At 40.6% G+C, this 25,069-nt stretch overlaps 1 protein-coding gene across 1 annotated transcript in view; it reads left to right on the top strand.

The window, feature by feature from the left end:
• The window catches only part of bmper (BMP binding endothelial regulator), a 43,206-nt gene that overhangs the window by 1,877 nt on the left and 16,260 nt on the right, over nt 1-25,069 (top strand). The window contains exons 2-5 of the mRNA XM_053327250.1: nt 6,675-6,760; nt 19,733-19,832; nt 24,131-24,213; nt 24,891-24,981. Coding sequence (XP_053183225.1) covers nt 6,675-6,760; nt 19,733-19,832; nt 24,131-24,213; nt 24,891-24,981 — 360 coding nt within the window. The remainder of the gene's footprint in view (nt 1-6,674; nt 6,761-19,732; nt 19,833-24,130; nt 24,214-24,890; nt 24,982-25,069) is intronic.

Genomic DNA, 25,069 nt, shown 5'->3' on the forward strand with positions numbered 1-25,069 from the left:
TTCGGGGGGCTGTTTGAGGTCTTATAGTCCTGCTGTGGTTGGATGTGTCACTGCAGCAGGTGGAGCAAAGGCCTGGGGGGGGGGGGGGGGGGGGGGGTAGAGATCGTCACACTGCATGGTGTTACTTCAGGACACTTGTTGCTCATCGCTTCCTTTCTCTACTTCCACCACAGTCTGAGGTTTGCATGGTTGGATGACAGCTGCCAATCAAATCTGAACCCTCTGCTCTCTTATCCTCTCTATTTAAAGCTATAAATGCAAAAAATCCACCTTAACAGAACTAAAACTTGATTTTCGGCTCCCAGAAAACATGTTTGTACTTTTCATAAGAGATTCTTTAAGAGTCTGAGGTCTGCCGAGTCAGCTGTTTTCATCTAAATTCACTCTTAACTCTTCTCCAGGACACTTTTTTTTCTTCTTCTTATTCACCAAATGTTTTCAGCTGTTTTGCCTTCATCAGGATGCTGCCTGAGTTTCTTTCCCATTTTCTTACATCAGCTACAGTCCATGTCATGTGACTTATATACATAGCTCTGACTTATTATAGATATAGAAAACAGTATGAGCAACTTATTTTTGAAGTAGTCTTTACAAATTGTGATATTTAAGCTACTTCCAGTGGAAATATAACCAAAAGAATCTAATTTAAATCTCCATTTGTCAACACAGAGCTGGAAATCTACACTTTTATTCTAATTTTTATGAAGTTATTTCTCATAAACACACATACATATACATTTTTTTAAAATACCTTAATAGGGGCAATGTTTCCTAGTGGAGATACAAAATATTTTTAAAATTATTTGTGGAAATGTGTACTTTTAGGTGCAAATGAGATAACTAGTAACATCAAAATAAATTTTAAAAAAGAATAATTTTCACATCTCATTTTCGCACTCTTGGCTGTTTAAGGGTTAATATATATTGATAACCACATTTCAAAGAATATCTTTAAAACACTCCCATCCTTTAACTAAAACGTCCAATTATTCTCCAAAAAAAAAAACGTCTGTTAGTTGAAAAACAGGAAAAAAAAAAGAGGGGGATTCAAAACTAATCCCTCATTTAACCTGTTTGGGTTTAAAGTGCCCAATTTAGAGATCCACACACAGTGCCTCAGGTATTCCAGGTATCAGACTCTGTGAACTCTCACATAAATACCAATAGACGAGGTCACACGTTTGAGTCCTCGACCGCTTTTAATTACTTCATCTGCATCGTCATTACCCTTATTTATTTTTAAAAACTGGTAGCTTGTGATAGCTGCACCACTTCTGCGTGTTCATTGTTTAAACAGACCGATAAAAAAAGAAACAGTCGGTTGAGGTAGATAACAAAAAACATGCTTAACTAGAAACTAAACTAAAACCATGACCACTAAATAAGGTACTTTGTCAGACTGAGGATGAGGCCTTAGAGACCTCACCCCCTTCACCCCCGCTCCTTACCCCCCCCCCCCCCCCAACCCCCACCCCCCCCCACCACCACTTACAGCCCTGCCAGTTTAATTACGCTCGAAGGTTGTAAATTTTACAGTGGTGGTGGAGTCGGCAGGGTTTGTCTGCTCTGCCCCCGAATTCACAGGCTGGGTTTTTTTTTTTTGGTCTGCCGAGCTCAGAGAGAGAAAGAGAGAGACATACAAACACAGACGGCACGACTCAGCGACAGCTACAAGGATCTATAGAGCAATTTTTCAGTGTTGAATAAATTGCCATACTACACTGTTTTAAATGGGGTGGGGGGGGGGGGGATTTATAATGAGACTCTATTTAGGTATGCATTATGTTATATTGTAATTGTAATTGGCTGTTGGTTGTATTTATTTTAACATGGACCCCATAGGAAGAGTAGCTGTTGCCTAGGTAACAGCTAATGGGGATCCAGATAAACTAAACCAAACTATTGTTGTGTAAAAAAAAGTTAGAGTCTAAGTTAGTTTAGCTCCCAGATCCCAAACTTTAAGATCTTTTAAAGTAGGTGACAGTGTGTGTGGAGACTTTCAGCTTTCAAATAGACTGAATCAGCTGACGTTATACTACGCTACACTTTCCATTCTCACTCAGCACATATGCAGGTTACAAAGATAACAGCGACAGATTTATCGCTCCACCGCTTCTTCATTTCATGCAGCGGGATAAACAAAATCAATCCAATGTCTGACATAACATTCATTTCCCCCACTTGGCCCACTTGGATTAGTAGATCAGAGATTTTAAACTGGACTTCACTGCCAAAAAAATGAAAATAAGTCATCTTTTTATCTGTAATATGGTGATGTATTTATTATGTATGTACAGCAGTGAGGCTTCCTTCAGATTTGGTTGTTCCCCTTTAATTATAGGAGTGTAATGTTGATATATTACATAAATATACACAATATAAAATGAGACACATGTTGGATCAAGCCAAGTCAGAGAATGGAAAACATATATAGAGAAGACATTTCAGCATGTATGGATGAGAAGATGCTGAGAGATCTGCAGAAATATACTCAGTAAGATAGAAAAATGAGAGGAAGAACATAACAGCATTTGTTTAAGTGTGCATGTCATCACTTCGAGCTCCTTCTGTCTTTTCTTAACCCTGTATGTTTCTTTTCGGGGACATTTTTTCCGATGCTAGAGCGGGAAAGATCATCGGGACTTCGGTTTTGTCATAGCTTCTTACAGGTTAGAGCAATTCAAAGTGCTTTTTGACAAACAAGCTGATAATAAGACAGAATAAATGTGAGCAGGAGCAATAATTTGACACTAAAGCTCCTTTCACACATGCAGTCTGATCCTGAGAGGTTCAGGAACGTGTGATCGGTATTCTAGGAAAGCCGTAGCGCTAATTTCCCGCCTCAAGACCTGGGAACATTTCCCAGGTCTTGAGGCTGCGTTGTGAAAGAAAGCATTAATTCTGCAGGGTTTACGTCCAACTGACAAAAGACACTTTTACATGGAGAGAGTGAACCGATCACAAGACTTGTGGGTGATGTGTTAGTTAGACTGTGCTTGGTTTTGACTCATCAGCACGGCCTAGTTTGAAAGAAATATTGATCTGAGTTTCATGGCAGTTAGCATCCATAAATGTTGCATTACCGCCACCTGATGGTGACTGTCGTTTCTCCATGTCTGTTCCACCGTTGCTATGTTATGTGTGAAAAGGTGCAAAATGTTCCTGAATGTGTGAAAAAGGTCAAATCACTAGCGATGCCAGAAAGGTTATTCCAGTATATCATGTGTGAAAGAGGCTTATTTATGCTAACGTTAGCCTGATAGCATCCAGGACCAACGTCCACACAGAGCAGAAATACAACACAGTGGATTTACTTGTTGTATTGACTGAGAGAAATAACTATATAGTTATTAAAAAGCAGCATTGCAGAACCAATCCAAAGTCTTTAGGGCGGCTCTTCATATCAGGCGGTGATATTCAGTTAACTACAGTGAGGAATGGGAGGAGAGCATCGTTTTAGAAATCTCTAGACGATCAGTAAACGAAGATCTCCCATTGTGTTGTATCACCAGTCTAGCTAACTGTACATAAAGTAGTGTAAACTAGCTAACTGTATATAAAGTAGAGTAAACTAGCTAACTGTATATAAAGTAGAGTAAACTAGCTAACTGTATATAAAGTAGAGTAAACTAGCTAACTGTATAAAGTAGTATAAACTAGCTAACTGTATATAAAGTAGTATAAACTAGCTAACTGTATATAAAGTAGTATAAACTAGCTAACTGTATATAAAGAAGTGTAAACTAGCTAACTGTATATAAAGTAGTGTAAACTAGCTCCACCTCCAGCAGCTACAACAGTAACATGCTGCTCTAACACTGATGCTTCACTATTAATAATCTAATTATGTCATATATAATAATATATCACTACTTTTACTGTAATACTGCATACTACATCACTCATAATACTGCAGTACTTTTACTGTAATACTGCATACTACATCACTCATAATACTGCAGTACTTTTACTGTAATACTGCATACTACATCACTCATAATACTGCAGTACTTTTACTGTAATACTGCATACTACATCACTATAATACCGTAGTACTTTTACTGTAATACTGCATACTACATCACTCATAATACTGCAGTACGTTTACTGTAATACTGCGTACTACATCACTCATAATACTGCAGTACTTTTACTGTAATACTGCATACTACATCACTCATAATACTGCAGTACTTTTACTGTAATACTGCATACTACATCACTCATAAAACTGCAGTACTTTTACTGTAATACTGCATACCACATCACTATAATACTGCAGTACGTTTACTGTAATACTGCATACTACATCACTCATAATACTGCAGTACTTTTACTATCATATGATTTTTCATGCAGGACTTTAACTTGTAATGGAGTAACTGTAAATAACAATTTATTCAATATTTTTTTTACACTTTTGCGTTTGTGTTTTTGCTTTAAACCCTTTAAATTCAAAGGATCACTCTTTGTATCTTTACCCATGTATACTTTGCTTCAGTGTAGTTAGAAGTCATTCCTGAGTCATCAACATTACAACAAACCAAACAGGGTCAAAGGTCACAGTATACTGATAACAGACTGATCAATATTGCTTAAAAAAAAGTCTTAGTGTTTCATTTTATGTTTACATCATGTGTTAAAGTGTCAACAGAAGAATCACGAGGTAGTTCATGCTTCTTGGTGCTTTTCCGAGCAGTTTGGTGAAAAATGATGGAGAAACTGCATCATTGCAGTCGAGGAAACGAAGCGGAAAATGGACAAATCGGGGTTTTAGACAGAAGGAAATAAACATTTTGGGATAGAAAAAACAAGCAGAAGAAGCAGCGTTCTCAATTCTCAGAGATTAAATGTGTTTAGTTAAAATTCATAATGTCAGAACTCATTTCTGAGGTGCTCTGTGTGCAAAATACTAATAAATCTTTTCTGCGGAGAGACAGGACTGGAAACAGGAAGTAGTTTGATACAGAGCGGTCAGGGGTGGGGGGGAATTACCTTCACCTCCAGTGACCCCGCTTCAGCTCCCAGCTCATGACAATGGTTTCCTACTGGGAAGGAAGTTTTCATTTAAAAGAGACAAAACAAATGTGACACACAAACAAACAGCCAAGCATCATTCTGGACTCAGTTTCTTTTCTCCGAGCCTGAGAAAGCGGCTCGCTCTCTGAGACGTTGACATCTGTCTCCTTCTACCCATAAACCCTTGTGTTTTTGGGGTCGTTTCCTGTAGTTGGTTCAGATTACATTTGCGACTCGTAACAAACTGACTGACTCACGTGTTTAAGACCTCGGTTTAAATGTCCCTGCTTCTACCTGAATGGACAAAACAGACTAAAAGGGTAAACAGAGTATGCAGAGTTTAGATAAACCACTCAGAGTGCTGTCTTTGAACGCACCCTTATAGATTCATTAACAGGTTACCAGCTGATATTGGCTTTTTACCAATATATCAGCTAATAATCTGCATTAATATAAAGCTATGCATATTTTATAGGCTGCATTGTTTTATATACGTGACTTTAAGGTTGTTTCTATATTTATATTAGTGTTTTTATTTATTGGTATTATTACAGATTCATTCCTTAACAAGCTTGCAAGAATAATTGTAACTTATATTTAGTGTTTTGATCATTATAGACAAGTTAATGCTTTTACCATAGCGTATCTAATAGATATGAAACAGAATTTGAGCTCATATAAGTCTTTATGAACCAAATTTGGTGGATGTTTGCCAAAATGTTTGTCAGTTATTGGAAAAAAACAGATTGGATGAATGAACTTAACTCATCTACAATCAAATATTCAATTAGTTTTTAATGGAAAAATAAGAGTTTTTCATCACCAAGTTGTTCATATCACCATTGTACATATTATTCTGTACAATAATCTAAAGCAAACAATTGTTTAAACTCTTGCATTGAAAAAGCATTCAGAGTGCTTTAATATAATTTGTCTAATGTCCAAGAAAATCTGCATTTATATTTGTGGAATAATGTACTTGACCACTTGAATGTTGAAAATTGTAAATTCTCCTCAGAAATCATCAAATCATTAAATGTCTGATTGTTTTTTTGCAATATAAATTACCGTAAAGGACAGACTAGTAAGCATTATTTTTTAATTTTGGTTTAATTTTGCCTAAACTACAAAATAAGATGTTTTAACCCTCCTGTCGTCCTCCTGGGTCAAATTGACCCCATCTCTGTTCCTTCCTTCCTTCCTTCCTTCCTTCCTCCCTCCTTGCCTCCTTCCTTCCTTCCTTCCTTCCTTCTTTACTTCCTTCCTTCCTTCCCTCCCTCCTTCCTTCCTCCCTTCCTTCTTTCCCTCCCTCCTTCCTTCCTTCCTTGACCTGAGGACAATAGAAGGGTTAATGATGAAAGATGAAAACAGGAAAACACCTCATCTCCTTTTCTAATGCTCTCAAATAGCATTTTAATATATTAATTAAATGATGGGTAATACACACACACACACACACACACACACACACACAGAGAGACAGTCCTGTACTCATCATTCATTTTAATTTATTCAACACAAGCTTATGTTATGTCATGTGATCCTAACAGGTGATTATAGGTCAGGAGTGCCTGCACGAGTCAAAAGCCCTCAGTCATTTGCAGCCACGCCTTCATCCTTCTTCTCATCTGTCACCTTCCTGCGGTCCTTCACAGGTACAGAGGCCAGCTGTGAGAACGAAGGCGAGGTCCTCCACATCCCCAACATCACCGACAACCCCTGCATCACCTGCGTCTGCCTGGTAAGAACAAACCAAAACCTCCTCTTTCTTCTTCTCCTTCTTCTTCTTCTTCTTGCAGAGTCAGCGGTTTTGTCTTGTGACGTTCACTTATCAACCCTCGACGCCCTCCCTGTTTGTTCTCGGCACCTTGACGTGTAACTGCTGCCTCATGTTTTCTAATCGGGCTGATAGGATAAAATGACCTCTTGAAGCGCTGATAGTGATATTTGTGAAGGTGATTATTGAGCTTTTGTGTGGTATTGCTTATCGGCAGGTTGTGAAAGGTTTGTAAAGTCTGGGACAGGACTTTGTAATGTGAGTTTTCGGCGGGATTTATGAAGGGGAAAAAAGACTTAAACTTCTGTAAACTGCTTTTTTTCAAATGTATTTATAGGAACTTTTGCAGCAAAACATCAAGCAGATAAGCAGAGATTAAACGTTTTTCTTCCTTTCTTTCTTTATTAGGATCCTTTTTAGCACCAGCATATGCATTGGCTGTTCTTCTTAGGGCCTGCCACACACACAATCATACATAAACACTACAACTACTAGTGCTGAGTATCGTTTAAAAAATTAGGATACCAGCACCAATCCAACTACCCTTAAAGTGATCCTGATACCAACTGAGTCCTTCATTCGATACCCATTAACACATGTAGGTCTTTTATGGTGTGTAACAGTGTGTAGTGTAGACTCACTTTAGAGCGTTTAGGAGGCATCTTAGCTGCTAAACTGCTAAAAGCGCTAACTCAAATTCACCACGACTTCACCTCCACAGACAAAGAGCGTTTGTGTTGATTGGTTGTGAGTCCATATAAATAGTCATATTTTCTAGCTCTGGGTGCAAAAAGGATCGAGGTCAGGTATCGATTGACGGGAGATGTTTCGATACTACTTGGTATGGATTTATTTTGGTCGATACCTTGAAGCCATAACAACCACATAAACACATCAGCTCATCTCATAGGATTATAAGTCGAATACATAGAAGAGAACAGCACATAAAAGCCAAACACAAAATTATAAATTAATCAAAATTCATCAAGAATTCATAAGGAAGGAAGGAAGGAAGGAAGGAAGGAAGGAATGATGGACAGAAGGAATGAACGAAGGAAAGGAAGGAAGGAAGAAAAAGAAGGAAGGAAGGCAGGCAGGCAGGCAGGAAGGAAGGAAGGAAAGAAGGACAGAACTTACAATTTTTCATACAAATAAATCGTTTCTAAATAAATGTAAATTCTTTATCTTTCAGAGTGGATATAAATATAATGAGGGATTTTTTTAAGAGGCGCATGAAGTCAGGATGTCAAGTGATTTGCAAGTGCAGGAAAGCACTTTATTAACGCCACTCTTTACTGTTTTCTGAGGATTTACAACAAACTGGCAGTGAAACATGAAGTGGGGATTGTTTGTTTTAACAGACATGCCTGTCGTCACGCTGTCTTGGCTCGGCCCGGCTGTTAAAACCAGCCTCACAAAACGTTAGTGGACGACTCTTTCCTGGAACATGTGCTCTTTGACCCCTGACCCCCCCGCCCCTCCCTCGCCCCTTTTACACCGCCTACCCCCTCCTCACCCCGCACACGGTAGTATAGGTCTTTGTTTTAGGGGATGAGAATGGACCAACAAGGCTTTTCTGTGTCACCGCCTTCACATCAGCTGAAAGAGAAGGGGTGTTTTTAAAAGAAGAAGGCATCACATGACCAGAGTTTTATGCCCCAGGAAGCACACGGGTGTGAACTTGAGGGCTGTGTGTGTGTGTGTGTGTGTGTGTGTGTGTGCGTGCGGTCGATGTTGATATGTGTGTTTGCCCAAATACACTTTTTTTTAATGGCTTAAAACTCACATAATCTATAATCAACACGTCAGTCACGGTTCACAGTCACTACTCAACCTATATTAGATTGCACGTAACCATAGCAACAGCACTGATTCTTAATAGAAGGTCAATTCCACGCTCGTATCTGCTAGCCAAAGCTCACAAAATTCACTTATCTTGCACCTCCAAAGCTCACTAGTTATTACATTATATCTATTTTTGCTTCATCCATACAATAATCTTAAGTGTAAAGCAACATGTTGTGGTTTTAACCTTTTCTCGACGGGACGCAGTGACTTCTTGTGGAGTTTTGTTGTCGTCTCACGGTTGCCAGGCAACCAGTGGAGACCTCTTGTCTGATATGTGAGTGATATCAATCTTATCGTGTAACTCTCAGCTAGAAAATGAATAAATGTACTTCCCAAAAAAGGTTACGTCAAGGGTTCAGTATGCTAGAAACTAACTGGTGGTTGTATGACAAGTTGAGAGTGCCTCCCAAATCTCTTACTGAGGGATTTCTGACTGTTGTGCGTCTTTATTGTCTCGTCGCGATCAAATGTACAAATGAGGATAACAACACACACTTTGAACAGTCTCTCCTCAAAGTCATTCATGGTGAAACTCTGCCTGCTTTCTCATCTCTTAACGCCTTGGCATGATTGTCTGATCAAAGGAAGGAAGGAAGGCAGGAAGGAGGGAAGGAAGGAAGGAAGGAAGGAAGGAAGGAAGGAAGGAAGGAAGGAATGAATGAATGAAGGAAGGAAGGAAGGAAGGAAGGAAGGAAAGAAAGGAGGGAGGAAAGGAAGGAAGGACAGACAGACAGAAGGAAGGAAGGAAAGAAGGAAGGAAGGAAATCTGCACCTCACCATTCACTTGCCCCATGAATTAGTGCTTTCTTTATGTAGTGAAGAGGGAAATAAAGGAGTAGTGGTCGGGTCAGATTGGTTTGTAATACATCTGACTTTCATGCAGGAGGTTAAACATACATCCTGTCACATACATCATTTTACTCTCTATAAGTCAGATCTTTCTTTAACTGTAACCACGTTGTCGTTTCCATGCCAACACACTACAGAAAACAAGACTCTTAAGAACTTTTTGACGTTTTTATTGAATGTTATCCAGCGTTTTGTAAGATCATCTGATATCCACTTGTTCATTTTTAGGCATATTGAGACCTTTTAAACTGACGGACGTGAGGTTTCTCATTTAGTCCTCCTGTGGTCGGCGGTCACGGTCTACGAGCTCAAACACATATAAGAAAATAATGGAAGTACTGGAGTAATATCGCAGCACAAGGCCGTTCATTATTCGCTTCCTCCTCGCCCGTTATGTTCTCATAATGGGACTCTTTGTCACCTTATCATACATAAAACATATACATCTGGTGTTCTTGGCAAGTACTTTTGAACTTTTCGTGTATCCGAACCTCCGTAGCTCCTGATTGAAAGGTTCCTTTGGCTCCTGATTGGCTGCTCCGAGGCTCCCCTTCGGCCTGCAGCCTGACTGATCCGTCCTCTGTGTTATCAGGCAGACATCAGCCAAAGCCCCGCTGAATGCTATCAGTCATCAGCAGGCAATGGCCAGCCTTTCATCTCTACTTTAACCCCCACTACACACACACACACACACACACACATACACACACACACACAGAGAAAGACACACACCACCTCCACCTCCACCCTGCATGCTCACATTCATAAACTTAAGGGCAAAATCTTTATTGAATTTGGCTTTCGTTTATCTCCAGAGAACTTTTTCAACCCCAGATGCATGGATTTTTTTTTTTTTTTTTTGGATCAGATAACAGCTCTGATTGATCGGTGCATTTCCCTCTTAAAATATTAAGTTTAAATATTCTTTCTTCTTCTGTCACTGTCAAAGAACATATAAACATATACTCAATCCAGACATATCTAATGGCTTCACTTTAGCAATGAGGTGCAGAGGCTAGATTTAAATCAGCACTTGAGAAAATGGATTAAAAGTAATGCATTTCTGACAATAAGGGTCTTCAAACAGGTAAGAAATCTCATCAAAAATGCAGAAATCTAAATGAAAATTGAACTTTAAAGGAATATTTTGCAAAAGAAGCATAGTTTGACTCTTAACTGTTAATTCTAATATTGCTTATTTGCAGCATTTGCATTTATTTCCATCCACTTTCTCTTCCCTTCATGTAAGTAGAGGTTTACTTAGAGCTGTCATCACCATCAGAGGATCCTGTTTACGTTCAACTCTAATGAATAGTTTCCTTGTGCGGCAGGATGAAACTTTTTCAGTCACACCTTTTATGAAAAAATTGGATTTTCTTAGTGATAATTTGTAAATATAACCCCAAATATTTCTCTATCCTACATTACTACTTCTGTCACTCCTTAAAAGATGGACTCATATCAAAAGTCACATGTCGCCAGGCTGTCTTTAGGGGTTTGGGCTCCAGTGTCACTCATATAGAGGGGAGCGGGGGGTAAAGAGGGGGGGGGGGGGGGTTGACTCTCCAGTTGGTCCAGAGTACCTGCTAATGGCCCCGTAGGCTGGGAGACACACACACACACACACACACACACACACACACACACACACACAGAGGAGCCATTGTGTGTGTCTGGGCGAGGCCCGAGCACTGTAATGGGGCCAGGAGTGGATGTGGCTGACAGACTGACTGGTCGCCATGACGATCCGTTATCTCGGCGGGAGTCTGTCCATCGCTGTCATGCCCCCTCATCATCCTATCTGTCTATCTGTCTGCGCATCTCCGCGTCTTTTTCCACTCTCTCATCGGCTCGTCCTCCCCTCGCTCGCCCCCTCTCAGACCGGCTCAGCTTTTTCACTCCGTCGCTCATTATGAGTTCAGATGTCCTCTCGTCTGCATCGGAGACAGAAATAGCAACGGTTTCTCAGCATCATGTGGAAACAACAGTCAGTTTTAGATGAATTATCAGACATATTTTTGGAAGAGATGATTGTTCAGCTTGTTGTTCTGCCTCAAACTAAAAGTCGGCTGATACAGAATCTAATTTTTAAAAATCTAACACAAACTAATAAGCGAACCGATCAGAGGAGACTTTGAAGGTTCATGTGCTGAAGGGAAAAACCTTCTGAGATCTGAGTGTTGATAGTTCAAGGATTCAAGGTCATTCTAGCCATGTAGATACATGAAAGAGAGCAAAATACCACACTCAGGTCACAGTGATAGAGGTAAAAGGAAAAAGTGAGTATGATAAAGTAGACCCTCTACACAATAGGCATAATGGGGCAAAATAGATTAAATAAACTAAGAGATAAGAGGTAAAGTGAGCAGTGCAGTGTAGTGTGAGAATGTGATAGTACAAATGGTTTTATCAGAAAATCAAACCTAAGAGACCGATATTAAGAAAACCTTTCTTTTTAATCACTTCTTGTGTTAAAGACTGTGTAAAGCGAATTCAGACATTTTCTTCTAAACACATTAAATAGGTCATAAATGTATTTCTAAAAAAGGTGTAAAAAGCATTTCAACCATTTAGATTTGAATTGTGGAGCTAGGCTTCACAAACTGTGTTTCAAGATTTCTGTGTTCAGGATTTAGCATAAACCCGCCCCTGCTGCTGTAGAGGTATAAATACATTCAGCACACACTACTACTACTACAGTCTACAGTTAGCCAGTTAGCTGAGCTAGCCGCCGAGCTAGCAGCTGAGTTAGCCGCTGAGTTAGCCGCCGAGCTAGCAGACGAGTGAGCCGCCGAGCTAGCAGCTGAGTTAGCAGCAGAAAGCTCTCAGACCTAGCGTCCATGTTTCTGGTAGAGGTGGTTACTTCAGCGGACTCGGAGGCCACGCCCACAGCGTTTGGGAGCAGAGAAAGAGGCTGATTTTTACACAACTTTGAAGCCTAATTTCATATATTTGGCACATTTTTTAATCATTTAAATTTGGCAGGGTGGTTAACAACACACTTTTCTGTGGTATGTCAAACTCAGAACACATATTTATTCTTACTTTACTCAGACTTTAATTGCTTAGAATAATTATTGTGGCTCATTTTTCCAGTTTATAGTACTTCACAAACTCACCAGACAAGCAGACAAACATAATCTCAAGACGCTGCACCTCTGCGCTGTACAAGCTGATTAACTTACATGAGTTGAGTCACAGTGGTGAGACTTAATTTCCCCACTAGGTTGCGTTACAGCAGGGAGCCGACTACTAGCAGCTATCAGCTAGGCTAGTACTTTCTAAAAGTTTAAAACACTTTCCTTTGGTGGTGTTTTCAGTGTTATCGTGTATGTTATTTAATAAGGAAGCAGCAATTGCAACAATATGGCAACATCTCTTGGGCGTAAAATTTCGGCATCAACTAGTCACGGACCACCAGAAAAACCAAACATATTACACAAATACTGGCGTTGCAAAGAGAAAATCACGCCCTTCGACACTTTATGATCCATTGCTTGTTTATGTAATTATTTATATTTATGTAACTCTGATTTATGAGAGTGTGGCAGCTGAAATTTATACACAACAATGACAAAAATGATTTTTCATTAAAATATGTATTTCACAATTGGAATTGCATGAGGGGCGACGTCCCAGCATCTTTAATGAACCCAACGCCCCTGTTGAGTCACATACAAGAGAAATTAAATCACACAGACACACAACTGTAAACACTTCATTATCAAGAGGACAAAATATGAAAAACATGCTGGAGAAAAACAGTTTTTTAAAAATCAACTCTGAGCAGCAGGAAAACAGAGTAGATGACAAACTTGCCAACTTAACCTTTGTGTCGTTCTCCCAGGTCAAATTGACCCCGTCTGTTTCGACGGTTGCTTCTTTCCTTCCTTCCTTCCTACCTTCCTCCCCTCCTCTTTTCCTTCCTCCCTTCCTCCTTCCTTTTTTCCTCAATCCTTCTTTCCGTCCTCCGTTCCTTTCCTCCCTTCCTCCCTCCCTTCTATCCTCCCTCCCTCCTCCCTTCCTTCTTTCCTTCATACTTCCTTCCTTTCCTCCCTGCCTCCCTTCCTTCTTTTCTCCGTACTTCCTTCCTTCCTTCCTTTCCTTCCTGCCTTCCTTCTTTCCTTTCCTTCCTTCCTTCCTTCTTTCCTCCGTACTTCCTTCCTTCCTGCCTTTCCTTCCTCCCTTCCTTCTTTCCTTTCCTCCCTCCCTCCTCCCTTCCTTCCTTCCATCTGTCCTTCCTCCCTCCCTCCTTCTCTCTTCCTTCCCTTCCCTTCTTCCTCCCTTCCTTGTTTGACTCGAGGACAACAGGAGGGTTATGTCTGTATTTTCTGAAGAGGGTTGATTAATATAACATAATAATAGTAATATAAAATAGTTTCAGCCATAATCGTACATTTAATCTGCTGCTCTGATGAGTCTGCCTTCGTTACTTCATCTCTTCGTTACTCGCAGTCCGATATCATCGATCAAACAAACATTCCTGATGAGGTACATGTAGACGTGGCTGAGGTGTTTTACACTCTGTGATTGATCTGAGAGAAAGGTAAAAGGTCACTTCCTGTCAGCGTCTCACTTTAAACAGAAGCCGATCGATAGAGGAGACGTTTACCTGATAGCACTGAACCAACACCAGCCCCATTCTTCTCTATTTTATGGTTATTTATCTGACATGTAGTATTAGGGAGTCACTAGTTACGCTATTTAATTACAAAATAAATGTAACCGTAATCTGTTACAGACCTTTAAGATTTTGCTCAGGAGGATTTTTTCCTAATTTTTTAAACATTTAACATGTTACTGAATACATATATTACTGTTTTTAATTCTTTGAAATCAATATTTATTTTTATATATTGTATATAAATCATGACTAAGCTTAAATGGAGTCACAGTACCAATTAAACCCACTTTATTTTATATTCCAAAATCTACATGAACTAATGAATACATTTTCAAATGAGAGATAAGGAAGATGGAAGGAAGAAAAGAAAGAAAGAAGGAAGGAAGGAACGAAGGAAGGACAGATGGAAGGAAGGAAGGACAGATAGAGGGAACATTTACCAGATGAAAGAACAGATGAAAACATTGGTTAGAAAGTCAAAAAATAATCAAATGTAAAAAGTTACATTACTTTGATGAAGTCATTGAAATAGTTACATTACTTATTACATTTTAAATAAAGTAACTAGTCATCTGTAATCTATTACATTTCCAAACTAACCTTCTCAACCCTGATGATATAACGAGGCAAATATCAATCAAAAAGTCATATTTCACCGACGGAAAAAAGACGACTCATCGAAAAAGTTCGGGGTAGACCGGTGCCCATCGTCTATCTCTCTCTCTCTCTCTCTCTCTCTCTCTCTCTCTTTCTCTTTCCCTCTACCTCTCTCTCTCTCCCCCTCTCTCTCTCTCTCTCTTTGCTCCCGTCTCGTCTCTAAGCTACTGTGGCTCCTGTTCTCCGGCGGAGGGTCATGACCTGTTTGTTTTGGAGGAAGGGTGAAAGGTGAAAGGTCAGAGTGGCATGGTTCGGAATGGGAGGGGTTGAGTCCGAGGGCTTAAGTGGACCTTTAAGTCGAGAGCTCCTCTCCTGCGTTGACAGACGGAGCCTGACTGATCTCTTTATCCTTCACCATGACAGAGAAAAGAGGGAAAGTGAGGCTTTTGATATTTTGATGAAATGACTCGAAGACAGACGAGAAAAAGATGTGAATTATAAGTTTAAAATGAAAGAATGATAGCGGGAGAGTGAGAAAGAGGAATAGAGAGAATGATGGATGTGGAGAAAAAAGAGAAGAGCAGGAGGTGAGTGATGATGATGAGAGAGGGGGGGAGAGAGAGAGAGAGAGAGACAGAGAGAGAGAGAAAGAGAGAGATGGAGAGAGAGAGAGAGGGAGGGAGAGAGAGACAGAGAGAGAAAGAGAGAGAGGGAGAGAGACAGAGAGAAAGAGAGAGAGAAAGAGAGAGAGAGAAAGAGAGAGAGGGGATGATGATGATGAGAAGAAATAGCGAACACTGTCGCCTCCTAGTGGCAGAGCAGCACAACTGTCACACAAATTAAGACCTTAAATCAGTTTTAAAGGTAGAAAAGATGATTGAAATGTTAAAAACCAGACATTTTCTTTTATTATAGAGTCTCACAGTCATTTTATGATCCGTTTTGGTCTTAAAATTGATTATTTAAACTCTGGTATTTAATATGAGAACGAGTCAATAGAGTGAAATCTGATTTAAGATATAAGAGGAGTTTTTTCCTTCAGGATCTTTTTCTGACATTTTACAGCTGAAATAAGATTTACCTCTGCTCTCTGCTTATTTAAATCAAACATGAAGTTCAGCCACATGAAGACTTTTATTATCTATGCGTCGATTATTTAAATTTCTAACAATAAAACATAAAGAATCTAGAAATCCATGAAGACTTGAAACAGCCGAAACAGAAGAAATGGGGTCTGAGCAGAGACAATTAAATAGTTTCAATAATGAATCTATTGTAGTTGACCTTAACCTTCAGTGATTAAGTTAGTAAAATGATTGAATTGAACTGAATCCGATTATGTTTTAAACTATTTGTGTTTCAAGCCTGTCGTTCTGAAACCTCGTGTTCTCGCAGTGACGTTCGGAGATTCAAACTTTTTCTTTTTTTTCACGTCATGAAATGAAGAGATTTAGAGGGAGAAAATGCTTTTTAATGTTATGTTTAAGTAAAAAAAGTCTAAAATAAACACTGAAACTTGGAGTTAGGAGGTTTTAAGTTGTCAAGTATACAAATTTATTTAGTGTAATGAAGTTAAAGTGGAAAAGTACATTGACATACGATGGCATGTAAACACACTCACACTTTCTCTTTCTCTGACACACACACACACACACACACACACACACACACACACACACACACACACACAGAGTAGGTTAAAACGTTGGTATGCTAGTGTGTGTGTGTGTGTGTGTGTCAGACAGACGTCCAGTCGACCAGCCTCGGTGCCGCGGTGGTATGTCGAGTGTTTATAAGGCGTGGTGACCCGTTGTGACCTTTGACCCCAAGACAAGGAGGGTGAGGGTCACATGTACGAACACCACTTTGTGCTAATGGATAACAGAGAGAGAGAGAGAGAGAGGAGGAGGAGGAGGAGGAGGAGAGGAGGAGAGGAGGGACATGACCTTGGAGATTTTTCAAATTTCACTAAGAACTTTAAAGGACTATTTCACAGTTTTTTTTCTCCTGTTTTAGCCAATTTAATACAAATCACATGTTTATTTTATTGCACATGAAGATAATTATGCATAATACAAGAAAATTAATACATGCAGAATATTTTGAGATTAAGAAAACATTAGTTAAAAATATAAATGTGCAGAAGGAGCCAATAAAACCCATTAGGGCTGCAACTCACACTTACTTTCATTATCGATTAATCTGCTGATTATTGTCCTGATTAATCGTTTGGTTTTGGAAATGTTTAAAAAATTGCACACAAAATAAAAGTAAAGTACCATTTCTTAAAGTCGACACTTCAATTTGCTTGTTTTGTCCAACTAACAATCCAAAATCTGAAGATGTTAAATTAACTGTCATATACTAAGAAAAGCAGCTAATTCTCAAATATAATAAACTGAAACAAAACATCCCAAAAACCTCATGAGAGCTAGGAATTTAAAAGGATGGGTTCACAGTTTTTCAAGCTGCAGGTCAGGTGTCCATAAAAGAGATTTCCCTCGCTGTAATCTGATCACTGTAATGTGATTTTTGTCGCACCTGTTGCTCTAAAAAATGACTTGAATGTTCCTCAGCTCTGTTATTCACTCATTTAATATCATTCTGCAGCTTCTTATTGTTCTTTGCTGCTCTTTGGATTAAACTCTCTCTTCCCTTTGTCTGTCCTCTCTTTAAGACTGATTTATAAACAGTAGCGAGAGGCGATAAAGCCGAGAAGCAGAGTGTCCTTCCTTCTTTCCTTCGTCCTTCCTTCCTTCCTTTCCTTCCTCCCTTCCTTCTTTCCTTTGTACTTCCTTCCTTACTTTCCTTCCTCTTTTCCTTTCTCCCTCCCTCTCTCCCTCCTGTCTTTTTTCCTCCCTCCTTACTCCTTTCCTTTCTTCCCTCCTTCCTTCCTCCTTCCTTCTCTCCTTACTGCCTTCCTTCTTTCCTCCGTACTTCCTTCCTTCCTTCCTTTCCTTCCTCCCTTCCTTCTTTCCTTTCCTCCCTCCTTTCCTTCCTGCCTCCTCCCTTCCTTCCTTCCTTCCATCTGTCCTTCCTCTCCCCCTCCTTCTCTCTTCCTTCCTCTTTTCCTTTCTCCTTCCCTCTCTCCCTCCTGTCTTTTTTCCTCCCTCCCTCCCTCCATCCTCCCTTCCTTCCTTCTTTCCTTGGTCCTTCCTTCCTTCCTTTCCTTCCTCTTTTCCTTTCTCCCTCCCTCCCTCTCTCCCTCCTGTCTTTTTCCCTCCCTCCCTCTGTCCTACCTTCCTTCCTTCTTTCCTTCGTCCTTCCTTCCTCCCTTCCTCCTCCCTTCTTAATATTTAAAATTGAGTTCACATGAACCCCATCATGTAAAGTTTCTGTATGAAGCTGAAAAGATTCAGTCATCTCTCTCTCTCTTCTTTTCCTCTCCCTCTCTTGCTTATTTTACTTCCTCCATCCCCTCGTTCCCTTTCTGTCCCTCTGTCATGACATCATCTGTCCTCGGCGGTGGTTGGGGTTTAGTTGGAGCACTGCTGCTATATTAAACCACCCTGATTTATTTTGGCCCCGCTTTGATCTGTCCTCGTTAGAGCCGCCTGCTGCAGTGCCACAGGGCCACGGGACCTGCCAGCCTCCACTTTATAAACCCTCACAGTGTGTAAAATAAAACACACACACACACACACACACACACATATATATACAGCATGTGGATAAAATCAGCAATAAAAGCTGGGTGTGAAAGTCCAGCGGATTAAACAGGCGCAGATTTGGTTGAGTCCCTCGGTGCGGTTAGCGGTGATGACAGACGCGGGGCTGCAGTGTTTCTGAACGTGACGGGAGGATTGTTGAGTGGGTGTGAAAACTCACAGCTAAAACTGTGAAGTCACATTTAATGTAGAAACTGAAGCTGTGAGCTCTAAACTAGTGATGAAGACTGATAGCAGAGCACAGAGGAGACGGATCAGATGAAAACTCAACTTAAACTGATTATATTTATAGTCTGAGTTTGATGGAAGCCGGTTTTATTTTGTTTTATTAATAGTTTTGCTTCCTGTCGTCCTCCCGGGTCAAATTGACCCCGTTTGTTTTGACTGTTCCTTCTTTCATTCCTTCTTCTTTCTGTCTGTCCTTCCTCCCTCCCTCCTTCTCTCTTTCTTTCCTCCCTTCCTTCTTTCCTTCCTTCCTTCCTTCTATCCTTCCTTCTTTCCTTCCGTCTGTCCTCCCTCCCTCCTTCTCTCTTTCTTTCCTCCCTCCCTCCTTCTCTCTTTCTTTCCTCCCTTCCTTCTTTCCTTCCTTCCTTCCTTCCTTCTGTCTGTCCTTCCTCCCTCCTTCTCTCTTTCTTTCCTCCCTTCCTTCTTTCCTTCCTTCCTTCTGTCTGTCCTTCCTCCCTCCTTCTCTCTTTCTTTCCTCCCTTCCTTCTTTCCTTCCTACCTTCCTTCCTTCCTTCCTTCTGTCCTCCCTCATTCCTTCTCTCTTTCCTTCCTCCCCCTACCTTCCTCTTTTCCTTTCTCCCTCCCTCCCTCCTTCTTTCTTTCCTCCCTTCCTTCCTCCTTCCTTTCCTTCCTTCTTCCCTCCTCGCTTCCTTCTTCCTCTCTCCCTCCCTTCCTTCTTTCTTTCCTCCCTTCTTTCCAGCTTCCTTTCCTTCCTTCCTCCCTCCTCCCTTCCTTCTTCCTCTCTCCCTCCCTTCCTTCTTTCTTTCCTCCCTTCCTTCCTCTTTCCTTTCCTTCCTTCTTCCCTCCTCCCTTCCTTCTTCACAATCTGCACAATCAAGTCAAGAAGCTGAGATTTTTCTTTTGGGTTATACTTTAGAATTTAAAGAGCATTTTTGTCACATTTGGTTCCTGACAGAAGTGCTGTAGCATGGATGAACCGTCTGTATGATGTGATCGCTGTCTGCTATATGAGCGTCAAATGATGCAATGCATGACGATTTGCTCACTGTGTCACATCCAACAATCTGACTCCTTGTGTAAACTACTGTATGTATGAATCTGAGAAAATAACAATGGTACTGTATATGACACTGACTCTCTCTCCTCCTCTTCATCTCTCTCCAGGAGGGGAAGGCCGACTGTAAACAGGAGAAATGTCCGCAGGTCTCTGAGGACTGTGCTCTGGTGGTGAAACAGACTGGAGCCTGCTGTGAGAGATGTAAAGGTGAGACAAGCACACTATGATATCTGCATGGTCACAATAATCATCTTTTACTGCTTTCTAAATTCTCTTTATTGGAAAAAAGAAGAAAAGAAGAAAGCCTCAGAAAACACACACATAGTTAAATTAAATTGAAGTTCCTTTTTGTTTAGGTTTTTTTATGTGATATTGTAATATAGCAGCAACAATAATAATAATAATGAACCTTGGAGGGTTTATTATAGTTCAGTATCCTGCAGCTGCACAGCACTAATGAGAGACCTTAGAGATGCTAACCAGAGCTCTTCAGGAACCATTTAATGTGCTCAACTTAAACAACCAGGCTCAAATATGACCTGTGGGAGTAGAACTGCATTATTTACCCCCCTGCACCCCCCAATCACCCACCACCTACACCCCTCCTGCTCATACCGGGGCTCACAGTTGGCTTTACAGGCCACAGGAATACATTTACTTTTACAAGCCAGAATTTCCTCAATATACCTTCATCTCTGTGTATTACTCCTCTTCTTCCTCCTATTTAGTAATTTTCACTTTTTCTGTACTGTGATATTTCCTTCCTTCTTTCCTTCTTTCCTCCCTCACTCCTCTCTTTCTTTCCTCCCCCCTACCTTCCTCTTTTCTTTTCTCCCTCCCTCCCTCCCTCCTTCTGTCTTTCCTCCCTTCCATCCTTTCCTTCCTTCTTCCCTCCTTCTTCCCTCCTCCCTTCCTTCCTCCTCCCTCCCTCCCTTCTCTCTTTCCTCCCTTCCTTCTTCTCTCCTTCTTCCCTCCTCCCTTCCTTCCTCCTTCCTTTCCTTCCTTCTTCCCTCCTCCCTTCCTTCTTCCTCCCTCCCTCCCTCCCTTCTTTCTTTCCTTCCTCCCTTCCTGTGATATTTTCCCATTGACTTTAATACAGTTATGAGATTATATGATATGATTTATTTAAGGATCGTATGAATAAATTGGGCATGAAGCAAAATCCGATACATACATAACATGCTGAAGTTTAATTTATTTCCAACGTGTTCTTAAGACAAATAGAAAAGACAATTATATCCTGAAATCCCCGGTCACGTCACTGCTATTTAAATAAAATAAAATAATAAGGGCCACATCAAAAGTAAGAAATTAAAAGTAAAAGTAAAAGTAAAAAATGTCATTGAAGATTTCCATAAAGTCTTAATCTGACTTCTTTAACCTTCCTGTTGTCCTCAGGTCAAGGAAGGAAGGAAGGAGGGAGGGAAGGAAGGAAGGAAGAGAGGGAGGAAGGAAGGAAGGAAAAAAGGAAGGAAGGAAGGAAGGAAGGGAGGAAGGATGGATGGATGGATGGATGGATGGATGGATGGATGGAAGGAAGGAATGACGGAAGGAGGGAGGGAGGAAGGAAGGAAGGAAGGAAGGAAGGAACAGTCAAAAGAGATGGGGTCAGTTTGACCAGGGAGGACGACAGGAGGGTTAAGCAACTTTTCATTTGAAGAACAGGAAGTGTCACTTAATAGAAAATAAATCTCTTAAATAACGTGATGAGACACTAAAAAGTCGTCACTTTGGTGGATGCTCCTGCTGTTTTTGTCTTTATGAATCCACACACACACACACACACACACACACACACACACACACACCTACCTCTGGGCTCTCAGCAGGGGTGCGGCCCTTTTGTTTGCGGTCCGGCCTTTTTACGACGCAGCACTTCGTTAAGAGAGGTGCAACGAGCTCAAGTCGGACATGGAAAGCCCCTCGTCGCCACGGCAACTTGTGTTAGTTTTCTATTGTGCGGTCGACTTGTGGCCGGATCCGCCGCTGTGACCGAATTTAGGACCCCTCTGTGTCTGTGCTTTGGAAAACACTCCATGTCATCTGTGTGTGTGTGTGTGTGTGTGTGTGTGTGTGTGTGTGTGTGTTTTCTCCCTTTTTTATGAAATCACGGCACACAGTTAAACACACAGACTCACAGTCAGACTGATTCAGTTTATTGGGAACAATTTGCTTTAAAAGTGTCTAAATGAACCAGTTTATATGAACGACAGAGCTGAGTTATACTCTGCTTGAACCGCATTAAAAAAACTTCAAATAATAAAGATAAAAACTTTAAAATCAGGGTTTAAAGATGCATGACAACATCCAAATCTGTCTTCTTTCAACCTCTACATTTGCTGTTTACTCTGTATTATTTATTCTTTATTATTTAATTACAAACTGATGATGCAGCCCCGAGTCTCTGCACTTCCTCATCAACTCCTCACAGGTATAGGAAGCCCAAAAAAACATCAAAAAACAGACTGTTTTTTATATTTTAGATTAAAGATGACAGAAAACAAGACTTTTATTGTAAGAAACGACATATAAGTGTTAAAAGAATACAATGGACAGTTTTTAAAGTATGAAAATCAAAGCAGCAGAACCAGAAATATCATTATTCCTTTTGACTACATTACCCATGATGCAACTGGAGATTGGTTTGTGTGTGTGATGCTAATATATCATCTATCTCCACCAACACAAATTCATCTAAATCTGACTATTAAAGTGGGTCGAGGGGAAAGTTGTGTTCCTTCCTTCCTTCCTTCCTTTCCTTCCTCCCTTCCTTCTTTCCTCCCTCCCTCCCTCCTTCTCTCTTTCTTTCCTCCCTTCCTTCTTTCCTTCCTTCCTTCCTTCTTTCCTCCCTCACTCCTTCTCTCGATCTTTTCTCCCCCCTACCTTCCTCTTTTCCTTTCTCCCTCCCTTCTTCTTTCTTCTTTCTTGTTTAAAAATAAAAGGTGTAAAATGTCTTAAATAATAACGAATGAGAGCTAATAAGAACCCAGAATGGATTGCATGATCCAAACGGATTTAAAAAAATAAAACAAATACATTTTCTGAGTCACTGGAGCAGCTTTTTGAAACTAATCCACTCGGTTTGGGTCAGTTATGGATTGGATGTACTGTCTTATTATTACTCTGTGTTAGTGACGAACAGGATACGAGTCTCTGTGGCATGGCTCTCTATCCGATACAGTAACACACACAGGGTTTGGTTTCCACTGAGGGAAGCAGATCAATGACAGTGATCGGGTTTCATTGTATGAAAAGTTAAACATTGATCTGAGACCACTTACTGTAAAATGGGATGAAATGAATAGGCTATTCATTTAGTGCTGAGTGGACGGGTCAGTGTGTGTGTGTGTGTGTGTGTGTGTGTGTGTGTGTGACATGAGTACAACTTGTGTCAGCAGTTAAACTTTCGAAAAGGAAACTATTTTTATATTCACATACTTTTTTTTAAACAATGATTTTTCAATGAAGGAGAAGAGGCTGAGGAAGGAAGGAAGGAAGGAAAGGAGGAAGGAAGGAAGGAGGGAAGGAAGGAAGGAAGGAGGAAGGGAGGAAGGAAAGGAGGGAGGTATGGAAGAAAAGAGGAAGGAAGGAAGGAGAGAAAGAAGGAAGGAAGGTAGGTAGGAGGAAGGAAGGAAGGAAGGAAGTAACAGTCAAAAGAGATGGGGTCAATTTGACCCGGGAGGACGACAGGAGAGTTATATATCAAACACAAAATATAATTCTAAGAAGAGTATTTTTTCTTTAAGTGATTTGAAACCCATGTAAAGTTCATTCATGCAGCACCTTTCTCAAGTTCTTCACATTCAAAATAAATAAAATCATATAAATAAAATCAAGATAAATAGAAATAAAGACACCAGATGAAATATACAAAGGGAACAGTCATAGGTGTCAAGTTAAAACATGAAATACCACAAAATATCTCAATACCTGTCTGAACAGATGCTTTTTAGATGAGTCGAAGAAGAAGAAGACGACAGCTCTGGCAAAAAAATGATAAAAATAGTACTTTTAAATCAAACAAACAAATCTTTAACCCTCTATAAATGCCACGGTAGTCTGCTAATAAACGTTAGCCCCGCTAGTCTGCTAAAAAACGTTAGCCTCGCTAGCCGGCTAATAAACGGTAGCCCCACTAGCCGGCTAATAAACGTTAGCCCCGGCCCCAGTCCACTGACGTAATCGGTTCTTTCTTTGGACCAGCAAAGAGTTGGTGCTTGCTCTGGCTCCCATTCTGAGGCTCGAGGCTGGAGCTTTGGCAGTGGAAAAGCAAAGAACCGATGCTTAGTCAGGCTCTGGCTCCGAACCAGCACCAGCTCCAGCTAGGTGGAAAAGGGGGAGACTCTTTATAAAGCTTTGGGGCTTAAACATAAGACAAGGAATAGTTTTCTGTAGCCTAAATCTGACTTACAGTAGTAATATTTCTGTTCTGAGCTGCTATTATAATAATGAAGACATTAAAACAAAGGAGTGAATCTAAACCTGTCTCTGTGTTTCTCTCTCAGGTTGTATGTTGGATGGACGCTCCTATAACAGCTCAGTATCCTGGACCAGCTCCACCAAACCCTGCGTAACCAGGCGCTGTCAGGTGTGTGGGTGTGTGTGTGTGTGTGCAAGTCTGTCATAGGCTACTTCTGGGGACAAAGGACTGAGTTAATTTGGGATATATTGTCCAATTTTAAGGAAAAGCTGATTTTTGAGTCAGTGGTTATGTTTAAGGTCAGGGTGTGTGTGTGTGTGTGTGTGTATATATGTGTGTGTGTGTGTGTGTGTGTGTGTGTGTGTGTGCGCTGTCAGCAGATGAGAGGTGAAGCGACAGTGTTGTTTCAGCTCTGACGTCATGTTGGAAACCTTTGACCTTCGATCTGAAAGGAACTAAAACATGCTGTTGTTAGAGGGGCGATGGAGAGATACGGAGAGGAGAGAGAGAGAGAGGGAGAGAGAGAGGGAGGGAGTGAGGGAGGGAGGAAGGGAAAGGATGGCAGGATGACTAAAAAAGAAAAGAGAGAAGAATGAATTTATGAGTGGTGGGATGAAGGAAGTGGAAGATGAAACCAAAGAGGTGGAAAAAAAGAAGCAGGCATGTGAGAGGGAAGGTAAGATTTAAAAAAAAAGGGAAGGTTTGGAAAAGGGGGAAGACAGACAGACAGAAAAGAAGAAACTGAAGAAAGACATGAAGGCAAGAATGAAAGAAATGTAATAACAGACAGAAGAAAGAAGAACAGCTTTTAAACTGATCCTATTCTTACTTCCTGGTTGTGACAGGAAGGTGTCATCACTGAAGCAGAGGTGCAGTGTGTCGTCCACTGCAAGAACCCTAAAATCCATCCTAAGAAGTGCTGCCCCACCTGCCCCAGTGAGTACACACTGAGTCACACACACCTGCTCAATATGAATAACAAGAATATGTGTTTTAATTAAAAAGCTCTTTATGTTCACTATAT

The sequence above is a fragment of the Scomber japonicus genome, chromosome 10 (assembly GCF_027409825.1).
Source record: "Scomber japonicus isolate fScoJap1 chromosome 10, fScoJap1.pri, whole genome shotgun sequence".
Lineage (NCBI taxonomy): Eukaryota > Metazoa > Chordata > Actinopteri > Scombriformes > Scombridae > Scomber > Scomber japonicus.